Source organism: Aureobasidium pullulans (assembly GCF_000721785.1).
Source record: "Aureobasidium pullulans EXF-150 unplaced genomic scaffold scaffold_8, whole genome shotgun sequence".
Classification (NCBI taxonomy): Eukaryota; Fungi; Ascomycota; class Dothideomycetes; order Dothideales; family Saccotheciaceae; genus Aureobasidium; species Aureobasidium pullulans.
In genome coordinates this window covers 96,940-118,975 of record NW_021941028.1, presented here as the reverse complement: position 1 = coordinate 118,975, position 22,036 = coordinate 96,940, and the positions used below count along the sequence as shown (strand labels likewise).

Below are 22,036 nucleotides of genomic sequence, written 5' to 3'. Positions count from 1 at the left end.
GCATTGATCATTTGACTGGCTATTGAAAGGCAAGATGGCTTATGAGACAGGCACAGTGTCCAAAGAGAGCACGAAGCGGTAACCACGAAGCAGTAATCTCTGAGTGGAAAGGTGTCGGTCATTGAAAATCATCTTGCCTTTTGATAGCTGCATAGCTGCATAGCTGCATAGCTGCATAGCTGCATAGCTGCAACAGAGGCTCCTATCAGGGAGATGGAATATAACTTTCAAGTCAAAAGTCAAGGGGTAATGGCATTATTATTGCTTGTTACAGTTTCAGTGTGAGGGACAGAAGTAAATAGAAGTGAGGAACAGAAGTGAACAGAAGTCACCGGTTCATGCCTCACTGTCTTTTGTTTGCGTGCTCGAGCTTAAACAGTCCGATCCGCGCTATATCTTTCTTCCTCTTTCTTTCCTCTCCTTCTCTCACCACAAAACATTTTCATCAACACACCTTCTACTTCTCTCCTCTTCTCCTCCAAATTCCGAAACTCTGCATCCCAAGCCCGATTTGATCATTGCACTAGCCGTGATCCCGCCCAGGGAGTTCAGGTGCAAGCCCAGGAATTTCCGCCCTTCTCAAGTAACTTATCATTATGTCTTTCCATCAACTCGACTGACACAGCGTCTTAGATTCTCATCACCGACAAACCCTACCTTGGCCAAGTGTTTGTCAGTTTGTGCTTCTTTCAGCGCTGCATCGCTTCACTAATGTCTCGAAGCTCTACTCACTTTAAACTAACCACCAATCTCACTCGCCAACCGCTCTCATTCGCCAACCGCTCTCACTCGCCAACCGCTCTCACTCGCCAACCGCTCTCACTCGCCAACCGCTCTCACTCGCCAACCGCTCTCACTCACCCACCACTTTCACCCACCCACCACTTTCACTCACCTGCCGCTCCGCGCATATATAACTTTGCCCCTCTTTCTCACAGCACCACCCACACTACCACCCACACCTTTTCTTCCATCATGGCTCCATCTCGCGGCAAATGTCGTGCTGTCGACGCCCAAGTTGTCCTGAACTTGATTCAGGAACAAGGTCTCGTTCAGCTCGTCACTCCTGGCGACAGTAAGTTGGTCTTCTATTTCACTTGGCCGGATTTCTGACTCTCTATCAGACCTTCGCTGTGCTCTGTACGCTGTTGCCATTGGTCTCAGGTCTGAGAACTACACCGCACCGCTCAACTTCGACGATTCTTCCACTCAGGAGAGCATGTGCTTCGACCAGCTCCTTCACTATATTGTGCCGGCTGGTGAGCAGTTGCGCTTGGCCCACAAGGGAATTGTTCCTTTGTCGATGTTGCCCGACCTTCAAGGATTCTTCAATGTCGACATGATCTCTCACATCATCGCACACTACAACAGTTCGACTTTGACCAGTCCCAAGGCCAAGGTCTTTGCTATCTCACGCGACGCCACATATGAGATCAGCTCAGCTCTCCCTCCCCATCTTGCCAAGGCTGTGAAGAGCGTGTTCATCCACAACATCGACAACATGCACTGGGAAGGCTATGGCCCACAGAGTATTGGCAAGATCTCACACCATGCCGTTGCTGCTTCTCCTGATGACAGTGCCCCTCCCCGCGACTCAGCCCCTGCCTCGACCTCACATGGCGCCACCTCCAACGACAAGTACAAGATTGCAGAGCTCAAATATCGTCAGAAGTTTGGTATCGCTGCCGATGTTGAACTCAACCGCGATGATGTCCTTCTGGTCGTCTCTATCGACGACGGTCCTGCTGGTGTCGTCGACTCAGACGATGAGGAAGAGGAAGAGTCGCCTCCTGTCAAGCCGCTTGATGACACTGCCGCTGCTGCCGATACCCCACCGATCGTAGATGGCATTCAGCTCTACCCTATGGCTGGCAAGGACGACATCCCCGAAAAGATCGCCATCGTCCGTATCCAGAATCCCAAGGACTCCTCAGATGACTGGGACAAGGTCAAATCTTCACACTCGTCCCGTTGCAAGGTCAAGATCATGAAGCCCAACCAGAAATGGTCCAACACCCCATGGTACCCCAACGAGAGATCCGCGGATCTAGGTGTGAGCTTGACGTTCAGCATTGAGTCTGCCGATGGCTGCGCTCCCAGAATTCGCCTCACTCATGATTTAAGACGCCCCGAGCACGCTCTCAATAGCAAGAGTCAGCAGGTGCCTGCACACTCCGGCTCAGTTGAATTTGCTTTCGGTCACATCTTCAAGAAGTCTGTTGATGAATCCACAACTCCCAACCAGATCTTCAACCTCAAGGTCGACTACGCACAGGAGCATTCCAACGCTATCATCTCCTTTGACACCACTGGTGCCATTGCAAACAACCTGAAGTGTTTGATCGATTTTCCCGAAGGCCACGACCGCGTTCGCAACTTGCGTCTCCGTGACTACGAAGTCGAGATGACCAAGCAGTTGTGCAGCTTGACTACCATCCCTGAAGGCAAGGTCAAGCACGTAGTCATCATGGTTCAGCCTCATCCCAAGGAGAAGGACCTTCACAAGGCTGGTCAGCACAATGCCGTTGACGACTTGCTGGACGCACTGCCTTTCGAAGGCAACGTCTCTCCATCTCTCAAGCAGCCTATGACCGTATTGCCTTACGACCAGTTGCGTAACGCTAGCCACAAGCCTCGCGTTCAGCATGGGATGATGCCTCAACCTTTCAAGGTCTTTGATAAGAACCACGCTTGCATGCCGATGCCTCCTCGCTTCTCCTGGCAGGACGCTGACGAAGCCGCTATTGTACTTGCCAACAGCGTCGCAGTTCAGCATACAGAGTCGACCATCATCCTCTCTTCTCTGGAGCATCGTCAGCAAAAGGTCAAGCTCTTGACCGTTGGTGATATGGTTTTCATCGCTATTACCTATGACAGGCGCTTGACTGCTGGTCTATCCACTGACGAGCGCATCTCCTTCCCTGTCGGCACAAAGATCGACTTCAGCATTCACAAGGCTGCCTCTCAAACCGCATCCTCTGAGACCGTCAAGCCATACTACGCCAACGGAAAGGTCGTCAGCAACATTTATAATGTTGTTTGCGATGCCATCGTTGCCGTCGAGAACAAGAAGGCTCAAGACTTTGTCGGCTTGACCTCTCCCATTGCATCTTCCAAGGTGGCTACCTCTTTCTGGGCCTCTCTGACATCGAAGATTGCTGACAACAGCTGCGCTGCTATGATCAATGCCGTGGCCTTGACCTACGCTCGCGAGTCCTGGGTTACCAAGCAGTGGCCTGCTCTCCTCAACGACGGTGCAAAGCTTGCTTCCAGAGATCTCCTTGACTCCATCACTTGCAAGCTTGAACAATACACGCAGGCACGCAACAACCTCATGACTGCTCACAAATGGAACACCGCTCAGCTTGCACACATCAATGCATTCTTGAAGGCTCCTGGCGGCATGGCGCCCCTTGTTGGCTCCAGTGGCTCGGGCAAGACCGAGGTGATGGTTCATCTGATGCGATTCTGCCTGAAAGTTGGCATCAAAGTGCTCTGTATTGGCATGAAGCACGCCACCCTCGATCTCGTTGTTGAGAGATATAAGAACAAGTTCCCCAACGAGGAGCAGCCTCTTCGCGCCTATGCGCCTTCAACGGAAAGTATCACCTCGACTACACGCAAGTTCAAGACGAATTCCATTCGACACAGAGTGATTGAGAACTCAAAGAGATCCGATCTACCATCATTGAAGAGAAGGTTCCCTTCCGGATCTGAAAACGGCTACCCGGTATACGACGACGAGACTTTGTTCGACTTCCGTCAAATCTTTAGAGACGGCCTTGTGCACTCGTCATCTGAAAAGGAGTACTGGACCGACAAACACCTCAAGCAGTTCAAGTACACGTATACCGTTCTTCGTGCTGAAGTCATCCAGAACGCCAAACTGCTAGTCACTACGATGATCAATGTCGGCAACGAAGAGATCAGCAAGCACTTCAGCCGCAGAACTCCCATCGCCAGATTCGATGTTGAGGCTCACGCATGCGCTGAACAACCATCTCTCATCGCTTCAGCCACCTGTGAGTTCTCCAAGAACATCTGCGTTTGGGCCATGTACGGCGATCTCGGAAAACGTGGTGTGTTCAACCGTACTGGACGCGGTACTGAAAACACTGTTGATGTCTTCTACAAGCAGTCTGATGTGTCTCTTTTCCTCAGACTGTACCACTCGGGCCATCCGTTCGTCCGCTTAAGTACCCGGTAAAGGATATATAGTTGAATTAGATAACACTTCAAAAGACAAAACTAATCTCTCACTGGACATCTTCTGAATTCTCAATGTATTTGTGCATCTTGATAGCTAGTAGTGATGACTTCGCTGGAGTGGGGGATGGTGCACTGTATATCAAGCCCCTGAGATGCGTTTTTACTTGGTACTTGTTTGGCCACTCCTACTCTCCTTGGTCGTGCCTAGCAACTTGAAAAACATCGTGCATTTTTGCAGTTGGAAACATGTTGTTCTGCTGTTGGAAAGTTAAGAGTTTGTTTCGTGCTAGATTGACGACTTCACTGAAGGCTAGATATCTTACCACATACGAGTTTATCAGTCACCATAGAGAAACAGAGTAATGCAAGAATGTCTATTGGTCTCATCCCTCTAGCGCATGCATCCAGACATGCCCATGGTTCTGGTCCATTGTTACGTCCGCGAAGCCATCGGAACCCAGACTGGAGCTGCCCTCTCAACCTCTGGAGCTCTCTATCTAGAGATGCAACCGATGTGTCGTAGTCAGCTACCCAGATTCGTACTTGAAGGCAGTCCAATGTGAAGGCCCGAATGTCAATATTACACAGGCTATGTCAATCTTGTCCGAAGTACTACTGTGTACTCTCTTTACACAAATCCACAACTATCAAAACCACCGTGCCTTTTAACAAACCCTTTCGCCATCATGACATAGTAGAGGAGATGAACAAGTCTAATCCGCTCATTCATTGCAAAAAACATACCATCTCTCCACTTCCACATCAACGTCCATCCCACAGCTAAGTTCCGACTATATAATCTCTTTCGCAAAACCCTCCTTCCTCTTTCAATCAACTCATGGACTTCCCGAGCCTGAAAACCAGATCCGGCATCTTCTATATGACGCGTGTGCTGCATCTGCATCCCTTCACCTTTCTAAGCAGCTAGCCTCGAAGGGAAGGAGCACACCAAAGACGACAATGGCGTCAGTGTATGCTTCCGTCAAAGACGTGTCATCTCCGCAATCGACTCGAGGTCACGGAGGGGTGTTTGAATGATAGCATGATGGAAAATGGTAGTCGAGAGCTCGGGATCCGGTGGAAGATAAGGCGGTCCCGAGTCAGATACTAAGTGTTTGATGCGGTGGTGTTGCATTAGTTTAATCGCTCGTATGAAGGAGATTTTCTAGTGGAGCTATACTTCAAGGGACCTGATGTTGGTGGTTGTGCCTCTGGAAGCCTAGCGTTGATGTCAAAACAAAACGCAAGCATAGGGGTTGAACTACGATTAGGAATATCCAATAAACCTACAACCTCGCACATTCAACAATCCAATCCAAGCCCCCTCCACAACTCATCACTCCATCATCGCCATCCTTCCGTCACCCTCTCAGCGGTTTAATCCTATAACTCCCTGATAACCTCACCAGCAACCCTCCCCACAAATCCCGCCCAACTACTAAACACGACCCCCTTCAAAATCGTTTCCCCCTCCTCCACAGTCCAATGTCCCGCATCAACCAATCTCTTCCTCCAAGTTTCCTTTTGCTGCTCGCTCAATTCATGCCAATGTTGTGCCCTCTCGTCTTGCTTTTTATACGCTTCCGCGTCACCCATGGAAACGGCCAAAGCTTTACCTTCACCGTTATCGCGGATGATTACCGCTTTGTCTTCTTCGGAGGCGCTGCCGCCGGGAAGGGCGAAGTGCATGTCGAGGAGATCGGCGATTTTGGCACTGGGTGCTGCGGCGGCTGAGCGGACGGCGGAAGCTGCTGAGGAGCCGGCTGAGGAGGCGGAGGATGCAGCGTCAGGAACGACTGAAGAGACGGAAGATGCGGCGTCGGCGATGGGTTCCCAGCCCTTTCTACCCATGCTGTCGGCAATGGAAGCAGGGTGGTTGAGTGTACGTTGCCAAGACGCTGGCAGCGGGATAATGTCTGCAAAACTGGGAGCGAAGGGGTCGGAAGAGTATAGTGATTGCAAGAGGATTGCAAATACGAGGACGGCGAATCCGATGAGGATTCCATAGGTAGTGCGTTGGCGGACTTCATCTGAAGGGTGCAGGAGCACATAACGACTCAGACGATCTGCAGGTTGAGAGGGGAGAAGAGCGAAAGTATCAACGACGACAGTGTTGCCGATACTGGTGCTGCACAATTTAATGTATTGAGGGCCAGGATGAACAGGGTTCTTAGCAGGAATCTGGTTGCCTTTTCTATCCAGTTCAGGTGCAGGGCCGCGAACGGGACTGTGGAAGGGAGAGAAGCGGAGACAGGTTATGGTTTGGGGATGTACGTCGCGGAGGGTAGTGAAGCGTTTGAACTTGCCAAAGGTGTGGGTTGCAGACTTGTAGTCGATAGTGTAGACGGGGATTGAGATGTCGTGGCTGGCGATGGCAACGACGACTTGCTTGTTGCCATCCTTATCAGCATCCAAGCTGCAGACATCAAGACCAACGGCCTGCTTGACATGACCAGGCAAGACCTTCTGCTTGACCTTCAATGCCGGACCAGATGGGTAGAAGTGGACAATGCTCAATTCGGCACCAGTACGACCAGGCAAGTTGCTCAGGAGCAGGACATCCTCAGGGCCCAACCATCTGATAGCGCGGTACTTCGGGCGAGCAGGCTTGCTAGAATCTTCGCGAAGAGGCATCGAGTAGACCTTTCGCGGGTTTGCAGGAGAGAATGTTGCCTTCTTGGTGTCGAAGTTGTACATGACGGTTTGCTCGTAGACATCGTAATCAGTGGCCCAGGTGATGGAAAAGGTATTCGTCTCGATTTCAGTAATGTCCAGATCGGCAGCCTCATCATTGTTACGCATGGGGATACGTGCAATTACATCTGCTTGGGTTGTAGGAGTCTTTGTGGCATCGAATACGACAATCTCGGATTGTTTGGCCAGTCCTGTCGCGACAGCTCCGATGCGCTTGTTAGGCGAGTCGCGCTTGTATGTAGGCGAGAGTCTGAGCAGACGTTGGTATGTCTCTGGTCTGGGTCCAGTAGCTGGTTTGAAGAGACCAGCCTTGCCAACGAACGAGATTGATCCATCCGGCTTTTCCACAATAGTCCCGATGTTTTGCTTCTCATCCGAGGGCTGCTTCTTCTGTGGGTACTTGATCTCGAAAGTGCGTAGGTGTTCGTTCATGCCAGCCTTCTGATCCTCTTCCGACGAGTTGATACCAGCTAGAGTGATGAGACCGTCCTTAGAAGCCAGCGTCCCCAGGGAGATGACATTGTCTTCGTCGCTCGAGAGCTCGATCTCAGCCGCCGTGTCCAGAGTTGCGCGTTTGCTCGTGTCCAGAAGAGTCTGCAATATGTTAATCCTATTCGCGCGACTGCTGAGGCATCGAGTGTAGCTTACAATCTTGTTTGCGACGCCATTGCGGCCCTGACCACCACCGCCGCCTACCACGAGGAAGCCACGGTTGTAAGGGTCGAACTCTGCTGTATACACCGGGTACGACAGCGTCGTCTTTGTGAAAGAAACCGGTCCGTGGCTTTGAAACACCATCTTGTCCTAGGAATGCGTATGTCGATGGTGTGGACAGAACAATACAAGAAAGATGGAAAGTGGGACGTGGAATTATTGCTGCTTTCACATGAACGATGACGACCGTTGCGACTGCCAAGCCATCTCACCGACCACCGCTTCCAGCCAGTATCACCCTCTTTGTTCCAATAATCATCTCCTTTGAAACGTAGCTCTACCAAGAATATCACTATGGACACATCTCAAACTGTCCAAGAGAAATAAAAGAGTAAAAAAAGTATTCATGTCGTAAAAAGATAACATTCGCTTTTTCTGTACTTTCCACAACAATGGCTCCATGCCCCTTTCTATCCCGGGAGCACATGTCCATTTCCCTCCAAATATCATCCTCGTAAAGAAAATGACAGAAACGCTTACTCCTCGTCGATGCCGGCCATCTCCTCTTCCTCCTCGAAGGTGTCGCGAGGGACGTTGTAGAGACGGATGGTAGGCTTGTTGGGGTCCTTGACAAGGACGAACTTGGCCTCTTGCTCCTCTTGCGACATGACCATGTCGACGAAAGTGCGGACAATGGCCCAGCCGTTGTTCAGGTTCAAGTTCATCTGGGCGGCGAACTCGCGGGGCTTGTAGCCGAGGACACCGAGGATGACGTGGTCGTTGGCAGTCTTGGGGTTGACACGCGAGACGAAACTAGAAGTATATGTTAGCACTTTGCTTTGCGCTTGTGATGATTGTAAATTCTCAAAAACTCACCCAATCTTCATCTGGTCGGCCTTTGCGAGAATGGCCTGGGTGGCCCAGCGGGCAAGCTTGCAGCTGTTGTTCTTCATCTCGGTAGCAACAACGGCACCACGCTGAGAAGCCAACTTGGTGCGCCAGTCAAGGGCACCACCGCTGCCAATAGCCTTGTTGTCAAACTCGTTGAGAGCCTTGATGATGAGGTATTGGTCCTCGCCGGAGATGGCGTTCTTGACAACGGCATCGAGCTCGGTACGGACGATGATGTGTAGCGGCTGCTCGTCGGCCTCGAGCGAAAGGTCGAACTTGCGGTACTTGTAGGCCTTGGAGGCAGGGGGGTCGGTCTCCTCCTCGGGGTTGTAGAAGGGGTGCTCGTTGGCCATGTCGCGCTTGGACGTTTGGCTCTCGGTGACGGTCTGGATGGGGAAGACGTGGTTGATGTGGGTGGCCTCCTCCATGAGGGCGCCAACATTGTTGATGATGTCCTTGGTGCCCTCGGAGGTCTCGAGGGGTGCATCGGCGGCGTTCTCGTTGACAGTGACACGGTCGACGTTGCTGCCCTCGCGCTTGTCGATGAAGACCTTGTTTCCTTGTCTGGTGATGATCAAGTCCCATGAGTAGACGGAGCGGGGAGCGCACATCAACATGGACAAGATATCGCTGGTGGTGAAGATGGAAGCGGCGTCCTTCTGGGCCAGATCCTGGATGATGGGGTCGTGAGAGGTGGTGACATTGTAGGCGGCGCGCTCGACAACGTTGAGCTTGCGGAAAGAGGTGGGTGCTCCGGGCTGCTTGTCGAACTGGCGGTCGTAGTAGTAAAGGAATCCGTAGTCTTCGACATCCTCGCCCTCTCCAGTGTCCAGGTTCAGCTTGATCAGACGGTTGAAGTCAATCTCCTCGAGCAACTTCCAGGTATCGCGAGGCTGGACCGAAGCCTCACGAGTGCGTTGCGGCTTGTCCCAGTCCTTCCAGCCTCCTCTGCGGCCACCACGGCCTCCACGCTGTGCACCACGGTTGTCGTATTGTTGTTGTCCGGGTCTGCCACCACCAACGCGCTGGAAAGTGCCACCACGGCCACCGCGCTGAGCAGCGCCACCACGAGCACCACCACGTCCACGGAAGACGGTACCACCGCCACGGCCGAAAGTGCGGCGAGCAGCAGTGCGCGAGTTGTCGACAATGGAGAAACTGGCTTCCTCGCCAATACCTTCGATGTTGAGAGCGGTCTGGAGTCCTGCGCCGGCGCCGTAGGGTTGGTCTGTTTATAGCTTGTCAATCTCGCTGCCTCTTTCTGCGCTTCTGGCTTTGAATTCCCCTCACCTCTGAAGTTGCGACCGTATTGTTGTCTGCCTCCTCTGCCTTCACGGTCCTTGCCCTCAGTGGTCCAGTCGGCCATGCGGCCAAGCTTGTCGCCCTTGGAGAAGGGGGCGTAGGGGAGACCGTCGCGAAGAGTGTCGGTGGTGACCGGAGGGCCCCATGAGTCGGTAGCAGGCAGCGCCTGTACGAGACCAAAAATAGAGTCCATTTTGGTTATGATTGATCTGCTAGGGAATCGACAACCTTTGGGGAAAAAGTCGTCGGCGTCGACATCCCGCGCAAACTTCGGTGGGCGTCGAAATCTTGGCGCCTTTCGGCTACCCTTGAGCGAGCTCTTGCACTCTCACTTCTTGAGTCGATCAATCTATCAGGCGAACAAGTTTTTGAAATTTGGAAAATGTGAATTGAATGCGTGAAAGAACTGCGCTGAAAGCCCGAAAAACAACTCTCTTTTCGACTCCATGCCTGTCCAAAGCATTCCCTGCAAACGCCGGCTGATTAAGATGGAGTCCTCCATTGTACGAGCCCAGCCTCAGCTACATGCACTTTCCCTCTCTCTCGACTTCTCATCCGTCCATCACCTATTCTGAGAAAAGAGGTAAAGAAAAAGCAACCCCAGAGAAAAAAGAAAAAAAGACAGCGAAACATTTGGCCCTTTTCATCATGCATCCAAACGTCCCGCTAAAGAAGTGTAGAAAGAAAATGGTGTAAAGCAGCCGTCTCTTCGCTCCTCGCTTCATGTTGCGAGAGACAGAATAAGAGATACCTTTTTGATGATGCGGATGTAAGGCAAACATGAAAGATCTCCCTCCTCTTCGTCATCATCATGGTCGTCGTTTGCTAGCTTTCCATATGGCTGTTCATATCCCCAAATCATTTGTGGTGTTTTTTCTTTTGTGCTTGCGAAGCGCCATCTCGCTTGGTTGACGGTTCCACAAGTGTACGCACTGACGATTGGTGTCGAGCAGTCGAGCGGTCGTGGTATCGATATAAGCAAAAGCCAGCGCTAGGGTATCATGAGTATATGCAAAGTTTGATGCGAATCGTCACGCTCAGTGGCCGCTCTGCTTTCTAAATCTCAGCAGCTCGGCGAGCATGTTGGGGTTGCATCCAGTCTTGAGGAAGTCGTGTCTACCAAGCTCCTCGGCAGTAGCACGAGACTTGACATCAACACACAAGCAGACGCTCAAGAAGCTCTTCAACTCCTTGCTAAGAGCCTCGGGCTTCTTCAGGCGTGGTGTGCCGTTGGTGGCGATCAGGTACAGTGCCTTCAAGGGCTCCTCGTTAAGGTATGGAGGCTCCGACTCGATCATCTCGATGGCCATGATACCCAAGGACCAGATATCGACCTTGCTGCCGTACTCCTTCTGCTTGACGACTTCGGGTGCCATCCAGTATGGGGTGCCGACCATGGTGGCACGCTTGCTGCGTTGCTCGGTCAACTTGGCACAGAAACCAAAGTCGGTGATCTTGACATTGCCTCGCGAGCTAAGCAAGACGTTGTCTGACTTGATATCACGGTGAATGATGTTCTGTTGGTGAAGGTGGATAAGACCCTTGCAAGTCTGGGATGTTTGTTAGCTTGTGGTTCCGATGCTGTTCGAAGGCTCAAAACTTACTTCGTGGCAGATAGTGGCGATCTGTGGTTCCGAGATGCTAGGGTTGTTGTCAATGACATCGGTAAGCGCACCACCCTCCATGAATTCCATGACAACCCAGAGCTCGTTGCTCTCTTCTTGCAAGAAGGCGTCGAGGAAGTTGACAATGTTGGGGTGCTTGCTGTCCTTCATGACAATGATTTCGTTGACAATCAACTCCTTGCGGGGCTGGTTGCGGAGATCCATCTGCTTGATAGCGACTTGAGCTCTAGGCCCGTTCTCACGCAATTGCTGGCGGGCAGTGGGCGAAGTGGCAGATTCACGAATGCGAGCAACGTAGACGGAACCAGAAGCGCCCTGACCAATCTTCTTTTGCTTGTTGTAGGAGTCCAAAGGACGCTCCTTGGAGACGACCTCGCGCAGCTTCTCCATAACCTGAGCATCAGTCATGCTTGACATGCGTACATCCTTTCTGGGCTCCTCCTTCTTGGGTGGGGCGGCAGTAAGTGCCATTTCGGCCTTCTTGATAGGGTCCATGGGAGCGCCGGTAGGCTGCTTGGCTGCGACATTGAGCGGTTTGGGAGCGGCGGGAGAATGCTCTCTCTGCTGCGACGAACCGGAGGGCATGTGAACACCAGCAATGCCTGCTTGGCCGCTGGGCTTTCTCGAGTCGCTGGGCGACTGTTGTCTCTGAGAAGAGGGGCTGGGTCTGGGAATGGAAGATGAGCCGTTGGCGGAAGGTGCTGTGGGTGCCTGGCGCTGGGCGGTCAATTGGCGGACGGGGTTGACCTTCTGGCCTGATGAAGAAGGAGCAGGAGGAGCGGGTCTGGAGGGGTTGTATCTGGATGCAGGGCTGGCATCGCGATCGCTGGCGTAGCCGCCACCGCCAATTTCTTGCTGAGCCAGGGGCAGCTTGTGCTTGGGCAGACTAGCGTTATAGTCTGCCAGCTCTTGTGCCTCTCTGCGCTGAGCATCCTCGTATGCGCGCTGCTTCTCGAGCATTCTACGTCTCTCGTCTTCCTTGCGTCTGCGCTCGTCCTCGATGCGGGGGTCGTACTGAGGCGCGGTGTTAGTGCGCGAAAGGGAGGGCTGAGAACCAGCAGGCGAGACATTGCGGGTAGAGCTGTAGCTCTCCTTTCTGGTGTATTGGGCAGGAGGTTGAGGACGGGGAGGAGCGATGCCATTGCCATGGCCCAACTGTCTGTTGCCGTGAGCGTCAATCGGAGGGGTGGGAGTCAGGCTGGGATATTGCTTGGGGTCGTCTGCTCTCTTCTGGAGCTTGCTTGTGTAGAATTCGAGAGCCTCAACAACAGCCTGGGGGTTCTTAGCCATGTCGTCCTGAGTGAGAGCCGAACTGTTAAGCAGCTTCTGCCATTCTACAGGCAGGCCGACGAAGCCGCCAGTAACAGGATCGAAGCCGACGTGGATACGGTGGGCGAACGAAGTGGGGTGGCTGACACCGCCCATGGTGGGACTCTTGTTGTAAATGACATCAATCCAGCCGTAGACGTCGTTGTCGGTCTCGAACTTGCAAATGACCATCTTCTCATTGCCGGGTGTGCCTCGAGTCAACTCGAACGAGTATGGGATGGTCTCAGATCTGGTAATGTTCAAGACATCCTTGAGAGGAATGGAGAAGGAGATTTTGGGAGTGGTGTCGCTCTTCTGGAAGTCGAGGGCTTTCTCTCTGAGGACGAGGAACTTCTCAGACCAGAAGACACCCTTCATGAAACCGCCCTCCTCCTTGACTTTAGCCCAGCCAGACTTGACGGCCGAGGATTCATTGCGAGACGAGCCAAAATCGGTCATAGATCGTTGGAGAGAAGATGTGGAGCTTCCGAGGCCAGGCGATTGCAGACTCAATTGGCTCATGTTGCCGGCGACATTGTTAACGTTGGGGGTGAGAGCTAGACGAGGACGATCGGTGGGAGGACGAGGGGCAGGTCCTGGGTTCATGAAGGAGCCCTCTGAGTAGATTCTGCACCTGTGTGTGAGCATTGTGTGCAGCGATCTCTCACGATCTCTAGACATACCCGTGTGGCTGCGACATTGTGTGTCGGTATAAGCAAGCGCTTCAGTCCTGGACTCGTCTTTTTTCTTCGGACGTGGCGCAAGACTTAGATCGGCAGCCGTTGACCAGACGTGGTGGGCTGTTGAAATGCGCGAACTTGTCGTGGTGGTGTCGTGTAACGTTGTGTTTGGGCGTGTCTTGAGTTGCAGGTGCGGAGATGGTTCGGCGACGAGTTGGCCCCTGTGCTGGCAGCGATGATGAAAGTGCGCAAACAACTGTCTCGTCCAGCGACTTCTTTGCAAGGACGGTGGACAAACAACAGGTTTTTGGCTCTGCCTGCAGACGTTGAGATAAACGAGGGAGTCGACGACGGTTGGAGAGATTGTGAAAAAGATCGAGGGGCTGTCTGAGTCTCTCACAGCAAGCCGCCATGCCTTGACTGCTGTTTCGTCCCAGCGACAAAAACGTCCGTGCACTCGTGCCTCACCGCCTTTGTCGCGCGACGGCCTCGACATGCATATCTGGCTCCTCTTCACTTTCTGCCTACTTCTGCCATGGAATGTTCATCTCATTCTCTGTCCAAACATCTTGACATTTATTTTACTCACTCATGGTGATTACTATCTCCTACAATGAAAAGTCATACATCCATTCTGCCATGCTCCGTCCAAACAACGTCACACGAACGGCCCCTGAACGGCCAACCCTTTCCCGCAGTGGCTTTCCCATGCATCGCCGCCTTACGAGCAACCCCTCCTGCTTTCCTTGACAAATGCCCTGCTTTTCTTTGTCCTTCTTAATCCGGCCAGCCTACCTCTTTACTTGGAATGATTTCCTTCTCTATGAAACACAAGCCAAGCTTATTATGGTGATAATGCCCTATATCAAGGCATATCAAGTCGCATGTGAAACACCCACTCTCTGTTCCACGCCAAAGCTTAAACTCCGCCCATCCCGTAGCCCGGCACATCCCTCTTCACTTTATTCCATTGCTTGTGTGTGATGGGAAAACATTTGTGCATCTCTTTTGACATCTCACTTTCAGAGCAGAAGTCATGGCTTTTGAAATAGAATATACAGTAGAATTTCTCGCTCGCCTTTTGTATCATGCAGACTCAAACCAAAGCCTGCCGCTATGCAAATCAATATCTCTTTCGAAAAAGCTTTCCCCTGTGAGAAAACTCCTTTCGCTGGTTATGCATTTGTGTGTATGATCGTCTTCTTTGCAGGAAATGTGTGTGTTTGTGTGCAAGTCACGATCCTGCGTTTGCATCTTTTCATCTGCACTGACGCTCTTACTCGCCATTGGCGTCGGGTTTTGCGCCGCCCATGTACTTTTGCATGAATGTGATGTAGTCGTACTTTTCCAGATCGCGGTCTTCTTGCAGGTCTGGGCCGCTGTGTTGGGGCATCGTCTTGACCAAGTCTTCGATGAGTTCATCCGGAATGAGTGAGTGTCTGAGATCGAGTTCGGTGACATAGGGCTGTCGAGTATGTTAGTCAATCACCTCCATGATGTCGACACAAGTCACGTACCTTGCCATCTGCGACCTCACGGAAACTCTCAAACACTTGCTCCGCCGTGTACTGATCTTCAGTCACTTCAACCATGAAGCGAATGAATTGCTCGAAGCTAACGGTTCCACCAGGACCATTGCTGACCTCCAGGAATCGCTCATGCATCTCATCCTCATCATACACGAGTCCCAAACTAGCAAGCGCCGCCGAGAATTCAAGTTCCTGCAAAGAGTTGCTGCCACCGCGATCGAAATGTCTAAAGACGGATTCAAACTCTTCCAACTGGATGGGCGTGAGGTTGGTCATGCTGCGCGCCACCATCTGGTTTTCCAAGAAGGCTAGCTTTTTCTGCACACTCGATTTGACCAGGCCCAATTCGTAGACGAGCTCGTCGTATGTATATGTTGTAAAGTCATTCTCCTCAATATTGGCCTCCTCGCATTGTTCATCCAAGCGTCCTATGATTGTAAGATATTCGTCGAGGGGTGGTACTGATTCCGAGATTTTGGTAATGTGCTCTCGTTGGTCTTCGACTTCGCCTTCGAGTCCTGAGATGCTCACGCTTAGTGTGTGTAGAGCGAGGGCAAAGTCGTTGGCCTTGTCGGCAAAGGTTCTTCGGAGGGTGTTCTTGATGTCGCGGATCGTCTCGTTGATGACCCTACTCCTCTCCTTTTCGGCTTGCATCAATCCAGCCCAAGCCGCCTCCAGTGCAGCGAGACTGAGCTCCGGTGGTGGTTCATATGGCCGCAAGCGGTATGTGCTGAGTTTCGTCTTGATATTGCCCAATAGACCGACCAAGTCACTCTTCTCAGCAACCCACTTTCTCTTTTGGTTCCGCTTGTATCCCATGAACTCGGAACTCTGCATCTTGGCATCGGTGTAGGAGCCCTCGAAAGTGGCCTCCTTCCATTGTTTCTGCTGGTCGGAAATCTGGCGAAGGAGCTCCCTCATACGGCGCTCAAAGCTGTTCTGCATCTCCCAGGCTCCTTGCATGTTGGAGACGAACTTCTCAACACGTCTTCCTGCATTCTCGACACGTTCCATGGCGGAAAAGGCGTGGAACCAGTAGGCAATGTATGTCATGAGCGAACGCTCGTCAGGCTTCGCAACGTCGCAAACGTCGTCGACGTCGAGCAGGTCCGGGATGCCGATTTCCTTGGAAGCAATGTCGAAGGCCAATTGCATGTTTCCACGATGGTCCTTCTTGTCGAGCTTGTCATAGTCGATGAGGTCGGGACGGTGGATATCGAGTAGTGCACAGCTGAAAGGTGGTGGTTAGTATTGTTTCAGGGGATGCTTTGTCGGCAGGGGTTCACATACAAAGCGAGACCGTCATTCCAGCTTGACGAGAAGTCTCGGACCTCGACCTCGTCGTAGCATGCCGTCTTTCTTTGACACCACAACAGTAGACCTTCTTTTGCGCTCAAGCCCTCCTCGTTGATGTCGCTGATGGTGAAGCGGAGAATAAGAGTCCAGATGAGACCGAGGATGATCTTCCGATTGCCGTCGACAATGTCTTCTGCGCCGATGTTCGTTAGTTGGATGCGCCGGCCCTTGATAAAGTCCAGCGCTCTGTTGACGTTCTCGAATCGTTGAACTCGCAGTTTCGGGCGGGATGCGTAGCGGCCTAGTGATTCTTGGGATAGGATTTCAAGGAGGTGGATGAGCATGACCTGTATACGGCGGTCAGATTGGAGCCTGTTTGTTTGAGGTACACAAGACTCACGCCATCGGAGAGGTCAGTGACCAGGTCCTTGATCTGCACATTGCGGACCTGGAGCTTGCTGTTGAGCCTGTGTCGCAATCCTCAGTCAGCTCTCTGCCCATATCGGTCGCGCAGAGGTTGGCTTATTGATACCATTTACCGAACGTCTTCTCCTGCACCTTCACCCAGCTCTGTTCCAGCAGCACAGCCATGGCTGGCGCGCCCTGTCGCAAGGGGACTGAATCAACACCCGCCGGCGGTTAACAAGCCGGGAGACGCTAGATATGCTCTTCGCGACACGTCCTCTATCCAAAGAGAGGTATAATCCTGCGCTCAATATTATGTCTCGGTCCAGAGTGCTATGTATGCAGAGTCGTCGAAAGCGGTGAGATGCAAGTGAGGAAACAAGACCCCTCGTAAGGTTAAAGGTAAATAAACCCGAAAGCCTTAAGGCCCAATGCCTCTCCACAATTCAAGAGGGGCAGGCAAGCCGGCACCTCATTTCTTCTCGACCATTGATTCTAGTATTTTAATCTTACTCTTACCAATTTTCTTCTCCTTTCTATACACTGCCCGAATTAATCTACAGCTTACGCGTCGCTTGCCTATATTGTTTCATTCTGTTCTGTGACTTGCCTCGGTATTGTGATTCTGTGAGACAAGCTTGCTCCATGCCAAACCACGACCAAGTCCTGCTTGTCAAACTCTGCACCCTGACCCGAATTCATCAAGCCCGTAGAATGATTGCTACGCGTCTGACATTGTCACAAAGTATGGAACAAGAAACTCAGACTTTTGCTCCTCCTTCGCGTGTCTGGTTTCATGTGGCCAGTGCCATGTGGTGGCCTACAATACTCAATGCCCGGTAAAGTTTCGCAGCCTGACAGCAAACCACGGAACAAAGCAGAGGCAAGCTGGTTGCTACGCCGATCTCTACATGGCAACTTTGCTCAGCTGAAAACACGACCGGCTCACACGTCACGTTACAAGGGAAGAATCAGGTTGTGACAAAGTAATTGGTATTTGCATCTTCTGTATGCATATACCCTCTCCTGACTATCCAAAAATCAAACACCCCCATGCTGCTCCGCGCTTTGGGTTGGGTATCCGCTAAAAACCAGCAAAATCATGTCCATATGACTTTTGAATATTCTTGTTCGTAGACGGCCGTGTGATCATAAACGTGAAAAAAAGAAAAAAGCGCAACTGTAAAATCCCCAAGAATTTGCTCCATTATATCCAAGCTGGGTAGTCTTGGAAACCCTGGTGTTGCTCGGGCGGAGACATTGGCGGACTGGGGTAGATTCCACCGTACTTGAAATCGGTGGCTGTCGTCTTTGGTGGCGTGGTGGGGGAGTCCATTGCCATAGAGGGAGAATTGCGGAAGGCATGTTGGACATGCGAAAGACGGCTGGGTGTGGTAGGTCTGCTGGATGCACGGCCGTTTCTGACAAAGCGACCGGCAGCTTGAAGGATTGCCCGATCCTGTGCGGAAGAAGGTCTACGCATGGTTGGGAAGGAACTAGGCCATGTCGAAGTGGGTGAAAGAGGTGGCGAGACAGGCTTTGCGGGTTGTTGTGCGGCTTGCTGTGCGGGTAAAGGTGGTAGGGCTGTCTTTGGTGGAGGCAACGGAGGTGCAGCAAACGACGCAGGTACCGACATGCGAACTGCTCGCGACTTGTACACCGGATGCGTAAAGGTAATACCGCGACGCTTAGCGTCTTCTGGAAGGCAGAGGGGTGATGCAATTGACCATCTTGCGCTTCTATCCAGAGAGTGGCCGCACTTGACATTGTCGTCCAAAGAGATAGAGCGGGTATGAGATGGCTTGGTCGGGCTGACAGTATCTGAACTGCTGTTGGTAGTGGTCACCTTGGCTGGTGATTCCAAAATAGGGCTCAAGTCGGCACGCGATACGGACATCTGAGGAGAATCATGGCGAGTTTGGTCCTTGACAAATGTCGAGCTTCCATCAAAGTCGGCAAATAGTGCTTCAACATCTGGCTGAGATTTGATGCTTGCTCTGCGCGAAGGGTCACTGTACGAGGCGCGCTGAACAGAGACACTAGTAGTTGAGTCTCTGCGAGCTGAAGAGGCGGACCCCTTACGACTCGATCTTACAGACTCCCAGTCAAAGTCACAGGACGACTCAGCCTCAACCAGATAGCAGAAGTCAATGTCATTCTCCCACGACTCGCCAGAAGTCAAGCTTGGGACATTTCCATCGACGCTGAACGAAAGGCGGCTTTCGGAAGAAGTCCTTGGCACCTCTACGCCAGTACCTCCATGTGCCTGTGCGAAAGCATTGCCGATGGGGAACGGTGTGAAGACGAGACCATTCTTTTGACGAGCAGTTGAATTGAGAGACGGCGATGATCGTGGAGAAAGCTTGGGAGATGCGAGGGGTGAGAGGTCCAGCATAGCCTTTGCTCGAGGAAGTTTCGCTGGGCTGGGACCGCAGCCTTCCATCTCCTCAGGAACAGATTCGAGACTGGTCCCAGGGAGCTCGAAGATTTGGGGCTGGCTGGAGGTGCGCTCCACTGTAGGCGGAGTCATCTGTCCACGCAGAGCAGGATGGAGCATAGTGGGAGGCTCTCTCTGCTCAGCACCCAAAGCGGCCAGCCTTTCTCTAGATGGCAGATCTAGACGTGAGAAGCTGTGCGACCTTGAGGTGAGTGATAATGAACGTGCTCTTTCATCCAGAGGAGACTCGACATCCTGTGGAGTGCGGGGAGTGCTGTCGAGCTCATGCACCGATGAAGTGAAGCTCAAGCCGCGATGTCTGGAAGCAAAAGGGTCGGAGCGAACGGAAGAGGCGGTGGAGGGTCTTCTCTCATTCGCGCGAACACGAAAGCTGCTGTCGACCGGGTCTGCTTTAATGCCACGGAGCTCGCTCTTGGGTGCTTGGAAGGCTGAAGCAGCCCAAAACTCAGACACGAGCTCGCTATCGGTTACAGACTCCAATTGCGGAAGCTGTTCTTGCTGTGTGTGTGTGACATGCTGGAAGTTGAATGGTGCCGAAATATTCTTCTTTCTCAATGTCTGGTAGACTTGTCGGCAGGCGTTAGTCTTCGCATGTCAAAAACATCCGTGCACCCAACTTACAGGCTTCTTCTGAGTCATGCTCTCTTTCGCAGTCGGTGGACTCGCGTCTCCAGCCAGGAGTTCGACTGTCAGTACGGAGCCATCGCATGAGAGGTTCATCCTTCGATTCCGAGCTCCTGGAAGATTTGGCCGAGCGCCTTCGGGAGAAAATTGATGATCGCCAGCTGTCGGTGGGGGTGGGTAGAGCAACCGCTGTTGATTTAGAATCGATGCTGAAGCGAGACTCGGGACGAGGAGAAAATTCAGGCCGACCAGATTGAACGAAAGCGGAATCTCGAGGCGAAGAATGACCCGACGAGAAGACGTCTGCTGATGAAGCGGTGGAGTTGCGTGCGCCGAACAGTGACAGCCGTTTTCTAGAAGACGATGAACTGCGGTCTGAGGAGGAGCTCATGAAATTCCAAGGTCTGGAGTCGGTGCCAAACGTTGCTGACAGGCGTGAAGCCTTCTTGGGAGTTGGTTCTGTTGTTGTCGAAGCCATGGGATCTGATTGTTGATAGGAAAGGTCATCGCTTTGCGAAAACCACTTTGGAGCCATCTAGTCCGGGAGATAATTCATGACCACATGAGCAGACTGATGTTTGAGAAGTTGTTTGCTGGCAAGGTCGAGGTCGAGGTGACGGTTGTGATTGTGATTGTTGCTCGTGATTGTGGACGGCGTGACGAGACTCGATAGCGACAGACACAAGATGGGATACACAAGAAGAGACAGGTTGTAAGAGAATGAGAGAGGGAAGAAAAAGAGAAAAGCCCAATGGTAAAATGCAAGCCAATGTTGTGCCTGCAAGACAGGTTGCACGGCGCAAAAGTACACCACTGTGGAGCGTGTACGACCAGGAAACGTCAGCCGAATGATGACAGAGGATCCGTGAGTGGTAGGCTAAATCTGGAGAGGAGTCAAAACCTGGCCCCCCCCAGTCAGCCACCCTCATCAATGCCCATCACGCTAGGTGTTCCTGCAGCCGGCGGCCGCATGGCACTATGGAGGAGGGAAGAGGGTGTTGCCGTGCCTCGTGAGCACTGAACCGATCGGTCAACTTCCAACTTCCACACGCGGGCACATCGGCGTCAACCACAGGCCCCGGCTTCGCGAAGCAAAAGGTACCTGTCTGTTGTTACCACGGCGCTTCTTGTTTACTTTGCGCTATCATGACAAGCGAAACCCGAGAGGGGAGGTGCCCAAGCACTGGCCCTGCGCAACTGCGGACTTTTTACAGAAGTGCGAAGAGGTTAAAGTTCGAAGCCACGAGTAAACGAGTGGAGTCGCGGGAGAGGTGGAGCTGACAGAGCCCTCGGCCATTGCGTCGTCAACTCGAGGGAACGCAGCTTCCTCGCACGAGAAACTTCTTCTGCTGCGATCTTCGAAATGACTTTGCATGTATCGTGTGGTAGACTCGGACGCACCTCAGCAATGGCTGTATAGCGACGGTTGCTGGCTACTTCTTACCTGGTTGTCGGGTTGTAGAGGGCTAAAAGCTAAACGAGCGGCGGTTGCTGTGTTAAGATTACGCGCACCGTTGGATGGCGCGTGGGTCCCCGATGGTATGCATGCCAGAGCGCGTTGCTGATCCCGAGACGCTGGAATCGCGCAATCATCTCAAACTCGAGACCTGGGTTAGTCGACACTATCCGACACTATCTCTCAACTACAGACGCTGTCAACAATGTCACTTGTCATGAGCAAGCGCTTACACAAGAGTGGGCAAGACACGGTAGGTGTCTACTGTGCGCAAAGTGTAGCTAGCCGAGCAAGCATCTCTCGGACGACCTGTTGCCCAGAAAAATTCAACGTCGTACATATGCAACACGACAAGAAAAGACAAGCAAAGCATATGTTGCGTTACGCGCTGCAAGTGCATTTGATGCCGTGCGACTTTTACCACCCATGTCCGAAGCTTTTCTCATCCACCTGAAGGCTGGAACAAATTTTACCTACATGCAGCTCACCTCTTTTGGGTGTATCACGGAATAGTGCCCGCGGGTCGCAGCTTTATCAAGAACTCTAAAAATTGATGTCCTCAATGCAAGGCACATGTCCTTCTAATGTTATTGTTTATGCGGCGAGAGCGGTGACAGGTCTACACATTTTTTGGCCCTGCATGCCACCCCCCGTTGTTTGATGTCCTTGACAGCGTGTATCATTGCATGGAAGGTTGGGTGTAAGTTGAGAGTATCATGCACAAGGCGGCCACCGATATCAACTCAAAACGCTTCCCGATATCTCGAATCTACAAACTGCATCGGCCCGCATCCGCCTCAGACAACCAGGATACAACAATCCGATGGTGTTCAACCCGACTATTGGCATGGTCCCCGAAACCCGCTCTGTGGTTCACGAAGGATCCAGTGTGCAAATAGTCGAGG

At 52.2% G+C, this 22,036-nt stretch overlaps 6 protein-coding genes across 6 annotated transcripts; 1 reads left to right on the top strand and 5 right to left on the bottom strand.

Annotated features, from left to right (window-relative positions):
- Positions 1–975: 975 nt before the first annotated feature.
- Positions 976–4,207, top strand: M438DRAFT_334593 (uncharacterized protein; the record flags this gene model as incomplete). Its single annotated transcript, XM_029903726.1, has 2 exons — positions 976–1,075; positions 1,125–4,207. The coding sequence occupies 2 exons, from the start codon at positions 976–978 to the stop codon at positions 4,205–4,207; spliced, it is 3,183 nt and encodes a 1,060-aa protein (XP_029760921.1).
- Positions 4,208–5,501: 1,294 nt separating this feature from the next.
- Positions 5,502–7,701, bottom strand: M438DRAFT_317530 (uncharacterized protein; the record flags this gene model as incomplete). Its single annotated transcript, XM_029902746.1, has 2 exons — positions 5,502–7,497; positions 7,552–7,701. The coding sequence occupies 2 exons, from the start codon at positions 7,699–7,701 to the stop codon at positions 5,593–5,595; spliced, it is 2,055 nt and encodes a 684-aa protein (XP_029760920.1). The 3' UTR covers positions 5,502–5,592.
- A 54-nt stretch (positions 7,702–7,755) lies between these two features.
- M438DRAFT_295530 (eukaryotic translation initiation factor 3 subunit D) lies at positions 7,756–9,943 on the bottom strand (the record flags this gene model as incomplete). The annotated part of the gene is made up of 3 exons (XM_029901881.1): positions 7,756–8,370; positions 8,434–9,676; positions 9,739–9,943. The coding sequence occupies 3 exons, from the start codon at positions 9,941–9,943 to the stop codon at positions 8,094–8,096; spliced, it is 1,725 nt and encodes a 574-aa protein (XP_029760919.1). The 3' UTR covers positions 7,756–8,093.
- An 844-nt stretch (positions 9,944–10,787) lies between these two features.
- On the bottom strand, positions 10,788–13,289 carry M438DRAFT_374035 (serine/threonine protein kinase; the record flags this gene model as incomplete). The annotated part of the gene is made up of 2 exons (XM_029908470.1): positions 10,788–11,300; positions 11,355–13,289. The coding sequence occupies 2 exons, from the start codon at positions 13,287–13,289 to the stop codon at positions 10,788–10,790; spliced, it is 2,448 nt and encodes an 815-aa protein (XP_029760918.1).
- Positions 13,290–14,639: 1,350 nt separating this feature from the next.
- Positions 14,640–16,779, bottom strand: M438DRAFT_374034 (alpha-actinin-2; the record flags this gene model as incomplete). The annotated part of the gene is made up of 5 exons (XM_029908469.1): positions 14,640–14,828; positions 14,881–16,123; positions 16,183–16,535; positions 16,589–16,655; positions 16,721–16,779. The coding sequence occupies 5 exons, from the start codon at positions 16,777–16,779 to the stop codon at positions 14,640–14,642; spliced, it is 1,911 nt and encodes a 636-aa protein (XP_029760917.1).
- A 1,021-nt stretch (positions 16,780–17,800) lies between these two features.
- Positions 17,801–20,210, bottom strand: M438DRAFT_374033 (uncharacterized protein; the record flags this gene model as incomplete). The annotated part of the gene is made up of 2 exons (XM_029908468.1): positions 17,801–19,617; positions 19,673–20,210. The coding sequence occupies 2 exons, from the start codon at positions 20,208–20,210 to the stop codon at positions 17,801–17,803; spliced, it is 2,355 nt and encodes a 784-aa protein (XP_029760916.1).
- Positions 20,211–22,036: the final 1,826 nt, after the last annotated feature.